The sequence below is a fragment of the Eurypyga helias genome, unplaced genomic scaffold (assembly GCF_000690775.1).
Source record: "Eurypyga helias isolate BGI_N326 unplaced genomic scaffold, ASM69077v1 Scaffold46380, whole genome shotgun sequence".
Lineage (NCBI taxonomy): Eukaryota > Metazoa > Chordata > Aves > Eurypygiformes > Eurypygidae > Eurypyga > Eurypyga helias.
Window position 1 is genome coordinate 1 of NW_010224632.1, and position 7,338 is coordinate 7,338.

Consider the following 7,338-nt stretch of genomic DNA (forward strand, 5'->3'; position numbering starts at 1 on the left):
CCGAAGGCCTGGCTGGGAAAAGAGAAGCCAGTTAACTAGGGAGGGAGCTGGGACCTTGTACCTTCACACCCACAGCACTCCCCAGTACCGAGCCTGAGGAAGGGGTCAAGGGGGGCAAGTGGCTACAGCCCCTGACCCCGGTTCGTTGAGGGCCAAGAGGGGCCAAGGAGCAACACCTGTAAGCACAATGCTGCGTAGGGCCTTGCCACAGGATCCAATTTACTCTTTAGTAAGCAACAGGCTAGCATGCTAATTGCACGCAACAGAACGTGCTTTGGGGAGAGGCCTTACCTCAGCTGTCGCTCTCCCCTCCTCACTGCAGCAAGGACAGGACCTGCGACGTTTTTCACGCCCTCAGGGGAGAGAGGGCCCAGAACAGACGTAGCCCAGCTCCAGTTAGCGGCACACAAGTAACACGAACCAGTTTAGGTCCTTTAATCTGTCCAAGACAGGGTGCTGAAGCACAAATGATAAAACATTCTGCATTTTTACAGCAAAAATGCTACAGAAGTTTATAGGAAAAAAAAATATTTTTGTACATGGGTAAAACATTATAAATTCAAGACAACTCACAGACAAGGGGGAAATTCCCACATCTATCGCTCTTTTTTTTTTTGTTTTTTTTAAAAAGTTCATTTGAATAGGCAAGCAGTCAAAATGGCTTGCTCTCTCTTCCTTGAAATGAAAATTGTATCTTCCAAGTGGCTCACAGTACTGCTTTGCATCTTGGAATGTCCTCCGAAGGCTCCGCCACGACAAAAGGAGAATAAAAACCCCCGGAGTCCTTTCAGATAGTCTCAGAGAGCAGGAGAAGGGAAAGGCAAGGGGAAGGTTTATTCAAACTTTATCTTCTTCCCTTGCGGCTTGTGATCTCCACCACCTCCTCTGCCTCCTCGGAAGCCGCCTCCTCCTCTGCCTGGAGAGAAAAATCAGGCCAAAAGCAGAGTTATGGGCATCCTGCAGAGATACTGCTGCCCTCCCAAACCCGCCCTTCGCATCAAGCACCGCGGCAGCGCCGCACCGCAAGCCTGGGAACAGCTTCGGGTTAGTTAAGTTCTCTTACCTCCAAATCCTCTGCCACCACCTCTGCCACCAAATCCACCTCTTCCTCCTCGGCCTCCTCCTCGGCCACCACGGCCGCCAAATCCACCACCAAATCCGCCGCCACGCTGAAATTCACCCTTGGGCTTCGCAAAATCAAGGATCACTTTGTTTCCGTCTATCTCTCCGTCTTCCATGGCTTCTTTAGCCGCTTTGGCGTCTTCTGGGGAGCTGAAGTCCACAAACCCAAACCTAGGGAAGAGGTTCAAGACAGTCAAACTCCACAAGCTGCAGCACCACCTGCAGGTACATACAGCAATCCCTCGGGAAACCACGGCCCACGTTACTTGTAGAACGGCACCGGCTACTGGCGAGCGACGGGAAGCCCACTGCGAGCCTGCCGGTGCCGAACGGCTGATATCCTTCTCGTGCGAATCCATAGGCTGCCACGGATTGGTCGGCAGGAAGGAGCTCATTGAGAAGTGAGCACGCGCCACCCTCGACGAACAGGCCCCAAGCGATTTACCACCCATACCGCACAAATGGGCTGAAGCGAAGCTTTTCATAACAACTCCCAGGGGCTATTCGACATACCCTTTAGATGATCCAGTGTCTCTGTCTGTGACTATTCTTGCACTTACAGAGCCTTCAAACGATTCTCTTAGCGTCTCCTCCGTGGTGTCCTCAGAAAGGCCTCTGACAAACAACGTTTTGCTTTGTTCTAGGGAAGGAGAATGCGTTCAGAGATCACTAAACCTGAGCAAGGTTTCCTGATGTCACATCCAGCTGGCGTTACTGGCTCCTAGGGCCAAGGGGCTTGTGAAGCAACAGCTCAGGCACTTGAGGCCCCTGAAAACTTTTCCAGGACTGGAGTTAGAACCTGATGCCCAAGTACCTCCATCAGCCAACATGGTACTTATAAAAATTATTCAGAGAATCATAGAATGGTTTGGGTTGGTAGGGACCTTAAAGGTCATCCAGTTCCAACCCCCCTGCCATGGGCAGGGACACCCTCCACTAGACCAGGTTGCTCAAAGCCTCGTCCAGCCTGGCCTTGGAGACAGCCAGGGATGGGGCATCCACAGCTTCTATGGAGAACCTGTCCCAGTGCTTCACCACCCTCTCCGGGAAGAATTTCTTCCTGATATCTAATCTAAACCTCCCTGCTTTCAATTTAAACCCGTTACCCCTTGTCCTGTCACTACAGACCCTTGTAAAAAGTCCCCCCCAGCTTCCTTGTAGGCCCCCTTCAGTTACTGGAAGGCTGAAGTCAAGTGAAATCACTGGGTAGTTTTGCTTTTTCTAAACCTCTCAGGTTAATCAACCATATTTGTAACTTCCCTTTTTCTTTAATCCATTTTCCTCCTTTTTTAATTAAGTATTTGCACCGTATCAACGGGGATACGAACGGGTTAGACACTGCTGGATCAGCACTTGACTATCTAGAGGACTTCGGCAACAGTTTCATCAGCATATCAGATAATCAGTCATCACATCCAGCACACTTGCTTACAGGCACGAATGGTGCACCCCTGCCACCTTCTCAGAGTCGAATCAAACACGGCACACTTACGGTTAAACCCTCCTCTTGCGTTCATGTTCCCTTTCTGCCACGCCGGCGAACTGAATTCCAGTCTGATCGCTCTGCCTTCGATCTCTGTGTTGTTGCAGGAGTTCAGTGCCTCCTTGGCATCCTCGGTTGTGGCAAATTCTACAAACGCATACCTATTTGGAAAGGGAGATTTAAGTCAGCCTGGGAACCTCCACGGACCCCCTGTGTTAGGTCATTTGCAGTGCCAATCCAGGAGTCAGGGGAAAGGCACAACATACCCTTTAGGCCTGCCCTGGTTGTTCTGTGGCATCTTGATGGAAGAAGCTTTCTTAAACAGTTCTTGGAGAGTCTCCTCTGAAGCAGCGTATGAGAGGTTGTTGACAATTAGGGTCTTTGACTCTCTCTCCCCACCTCCTACGGAGAAAACTCAGTGCTGTAAGCGCAAGAAAACAAGAGCTCCCCCTTCTTCTAGTCAGGAGACCCTCTCTAGGGTGGGAGCAGTTGTTGCCTGACCAACACTGCTTGGGTCACCTAGACCAGTTGTCCCCTCCCCATCTGAAACATGCAGTGGAGACATGAAGTGCAGGGGATGCAGAGCAGGAGCTAGGCAAAAGGTCCCTCCCTGACATTTTTGTTTTCCTACAGCACTCTAAGTTGCTCTATCCCTAGCAAAATTCTGAAACAAGTAGAATTAAATCCTAAATGCCACCTGCATGGATGTTATTGGTCTGGAAAATTACCTTTCTGATGATCTTGATGGCTCTTCTCACCAGTGAAGTCGACGACCATGGCACGACCATCAATCTCTGTGCCCTGCTTCTCCTCCAGAGCTTTGTTTGCCTCAGCTTCTGATTTGAATTCAATATAGGCCATCCTACAGCACAGAAAAGAGCATAAGCCAATGTCTCCTTCCTGGGACAATTACGTTCATGAATGGGGGGGAAGGATGCAGAAGAAAAATGCCTCAAGAATTCTGCATTTTCAGTACACCCAACACATCAGGTTCCTTCAGAGAGCGTAGGGACATGAGCTTATCAAAACATGCCAAGAGTATGAGGCACAGCAAACATCCAGCAGTCCTTGCTACTACATACCCTTTGCTGTTTCCCTCCTTGTTCATCACCATTCGGATTTCTTGTGCGTTTTCAAACACCTCTTTGATTTCCTCTTCAGTTAAGCGGTAGGGCAGATTCTTCACAAAGAGTGTTCTAGCATCTCTCTCTGCAAAGGAAGAAAAAGGTTACTTTCACATAGCCCTTCCCTTCTACACTGCCAGTTTGGTAAGAATCCAGTGAGTTAATCCAGCAGAAAAACCACAAGAAGCATTCACTTTTTTCAGAAGCTGAAAAAGCAACTATTAAGGTAGTTAACGAGGCTGCCATTGTGCTTCTCTTAAGGGCATCAAGTTCAGAAAACAGGTCCTAAAAAAGCTTCAGAAAGAGCCACATTTCCTCCTCAGGCTCTCCAAGATACACTCTTCCTTAGGATCACTTTTCCAGATATATATACAGCGCCCAAACCAGGAAGATCTGCCACAGGAGAGCCAAACAGCAGCCCTCAGGAACACTGCAAGCCTGCTCCGAGGCTACTCTCCTTTAATGCTCACAGGTATTCAGACGAATGGGCCATACCTTTCTTATTTTCTTTTATAGTTTCCTTGCTCTTTGCTTTTTCCAGTTTGATTTCCATACCCATTAACTTCTTCCCATTCAGTTGAAGAGCTTTCTCCAGATCTTCAGCAGATGAAAAGTCTACGTAGCCAAATCGCCTGAAAGAGTTACGTGAGTTTGAGGTGATCTACCTCCAGCAGCAGAGGACACCGACAGAACCAGGGAGATCCCCACCAGCCAAGTTACTTAATAAAGCTGCAAGCCAGACAATATTACACCCTCACTAGTACCACGCCTCTCCCAGCTTCCATACACTATCAACCATCCCAGGGATGGCTGATGGGAACCACCATTAGCACAGTTAGTCTCCAAACAAATGACTGCCAATTAAGAGAAATAAGGAGCAAAATTCTACTGATTAACAACTCACTTGGAAGCACCAATTCTGACATCTAAAGCTTCGATGTTCTTCTTCCCAAAGAATTCTTTGATGCCAGTCTTCAGTTCCTCATAGTCCTTGGTGGGGGTCAAATTTCCCACGAAGAGAGAGAAAGCTGAAGTGGGCCCTTTAAATGAAAATATAAATCAAGGGGTTTTTTTTTAAAGGCAGTTAAAAAAAACGGGAAGCCAGACTCAAGACAGCTTTAGCACATCAGTTTCTGCTCAAAAGTGACATCATACTTCAGTATTAAGTCCCCAGTAATCATCATTTGTGCTGGGAATACCACCCCGCTGAGCATCCTGTTCTTTCAGCTAGTTGCTTGCATCACCTGACCGCAGTCCATCAAACAAGCATCGTCTGATGATCCCACACCACCTACCATCTGTTTTCTTTTTCTTGGCCTCTGGTGCACTTTTATTGGCCATTTCTTTCTTCCTCTTTCCAGGTGCTTCCTTGACAGGTTCTGCAATAGAGAACAATCACCGACGTAAGAATACAAACCAACTTTTCCTCTCCTGGATCAACACAGAAGCACGACACCAGCCATACAGATGACCGTGTCACTACAGCAACTGTTCCTCAGCCCAAAAAACCACGACAGGACAGAATTTTGCTCAGGCATCTTTCCTGTCATTAGAGAGTCGTGGCCTCAGAAACATTTAAACTCACTTTCATCCTCACTTTCCTCCTCGGCATCCTCTTCATCCTCCTCCTCTTCATCTTCATCTTCCTCATCATCATCTTCATCTTCCTCATCTTCAGACTCTGCCTTGGCTTTCACTGCTGTGGCCTTGGCTGGAGTAGGTTTCTTCACCTGAACAGGGGTTGTGTCCATGGCTTCATCTTCAGACTCTGAAACAGGTTCAGCACAAGATTTCAGACATGTTCAAGACTAAGGAAAGAAAATCTTGTGAAGTAAAAAAGTGCTTTTCATGTCTCCTAACGTTTACATCTGTAGTGCTTATAACAGCTGCTTCTCCTGCAGGTTTAGTGCATTAAAAACCAGTAGCTGTATCCCAAGAGTAAGAAGTTTTACTAGCAGGGAACTCAGCCACACCTGATGGGACTCTAGCAGCCAGCTAAAATCAGCTGGGCACTAGATAGACACACACATATTCTGTATCACTCCCACTAATCCATTAAGTTACCCCCCTCTAGCTCCCTATAAACATTTATTAGCTTAAAAAAAAAAAAAGGAATTAGAAGATGTTAAGCCACACAGTTTTCCTCGATCCCACATACCATCATCTTCCTCATCCTCCTCCTCATCGTCGTCGTCTTCTTCAGATTCCTGCTTTGCTGGTGCTGCTGCAGGTTTTTTGGCTGGTGTTGCTGCAGGCTTTTTGGCTGCAGGCTTCACAGGCATTGCCGGTTCCTCTTCCTCATCTGCAACAACAATCCAAGTGCTCACCCACACCACTCGGCCTTCAATTTTTACTAGTAAAGTACTTTTTTGGTCAAGTTCAGGAAACTAGAACATGCTTCACAGGCTGCATGTAATGCAGCTGCAGCCCAAGTTCTCCCCTAAACTTCACTGATTCCTTATCCCCTTTTAATCACTCAAACCCCTTCTCAAATATTAAATCATACTAATCTTTAATTCCAAAGGTACACAAACTCAGTGACTTGATTGGACCAACTTTAGTCAACTTGTACAAGGACGAACATGTATCTCAGAAGTAACTTACCAGAATCTTCTTCCTCTTCTTCCTCATCATCATCCTCCTCCTCGTCTTCCTCATCTTCATCTTCCTCCTCACTCTCTTCCTTTTTGGCATTCTTTCCATTTTTTGCTCCTTTGGCTAGGACAGCAGCCTTTTTAGGTGATGGAGCAACAGCCTTTTTAGCTGGAGTAGCCACAGCCTTTTTGGCGGGTGTGACTGCCTTTTTTGCAGGAGTAGCGGCCTTCTTTGCAGGAGTGGCAGCTTTCTTGGCAGGAGTAGCTGCTACTTTTTGCTGTTTCTTTGGAGGCATCATCTGAAATACACATTAGTGTAAGACTTATGCTGGCCCTTTAAATTATAATTACTTCATTGTCAGACAAATAGATAGGAACTGCAACCTGAACTATAACCTTCAGAAAGGCTTAATTTCTGTTGAATGACTGATTGCCTATTCTGTTGAATTAGCAAAGCTCAAAACCAGCTTTTTCCATATTTTTAATAAACTGCTTGTGGAACCTGAAAGCATCTCCTGGTCCTGCAGCAAGGGAAGTGACATCTCTAGCAGCATTCAGTAGGTTGAAATTTTTAGTCTTGCGTGTAATTGATCATCCCCTTGCTCATCAGTACTGGGAACAGCTTTATGATCCCAGCAGTCCTTCCAAAGCCCAGACTTAGCAGCTAAACTAGTTTTCTCCATATTGCTTTCCTCTCATGAGATCTGGTTTATTCTTTAGCCACAACTTGCAGACACCAATCTTTTATACATGTCCATTCTCTGCCACATACTATATAATCCCTCGCAACCCCTGTGACACGTGCATCCTTCCGATTTCATCTCTAGATTGATCACCTCTTCTCCACTGCTTTCCTCTAGCTCAGAGGACTCTTCTTCCTCGCTTTCCTCGACCTTCTTGGGGGGAGGAGCCATTTTTTTCTGTTTCATCTGATTCTTGGGAGTCTGAAAGAGAGAGCGTGCTATTAGGCGGCGTTCGTCTCCCTCCCCGGGAGCGAGCAGCACGTTTACGCTCC

The 7,338-nt window shown here is 47.0% G+C and overlaps 1 protein-coding gene across 1 annotated transcript; it reads right to left on the bottom strand.

The window, feature by feature from the left end:
* Window positions 1-419: 419 nt before the first annotated feature.
* Window positions 420-7,252, bottom strand: NCL (nucleolin). The gene is made up of 14 exons (XM_010146463.1): window positions 7,160-7,252; window positions 6,334-6,622; window positions 5,888-6,031; window positions 5,315-5,497; window positions 5,025-5,108; window positions 4,634-4,769; window positions 4,225-4,361; window positions 3,688-3,814; window positions 3,334-3,467; window positions 2,872-3,007; window positions 2,615-2,766; window positions 1,636-1,762; window positions 1,064-1,293; window positions 420-916 (listed from the first exon to the last, which is right to left on the bottom strand). Exons 1-14 carry the CDS (start codon window positions 7,250-7,252, stop codon window positions 834-836), a joined length of 2,055 nt encoding a protein of 684 aa, XP_010144765.1. The 3' UTR covers window positions 420-833.
* Between the last annotated feature and the right edge of the window lie 86 nt (window positions 7,253-7,338).

Bases quoted from the DNA above. Each gene is read 5' to 3' on its own strand.
- NCL (XM_010146463.1), bottom strand. From the start codon at position 7,252: ATGAAACAGAAAAAAATGGCTCCTCCCCCCAAGAAGGTCGAGGAAAGC. The intron at 3,815-4,224 runs GTATGGCCCATT...CTTCCTTTGCAG, and splicing joins TATAAAAGAAAATAAGAAAG to AGAGAGATGCTAGAACACTC. The intron at 1,763-2,614 runs GTAAGTGTGCCG...CTCCTTCCCTAG, and splicing joins CGCAAGAGGAGGGTTTAACC to AACAAAGCAAAACGTTGTTT.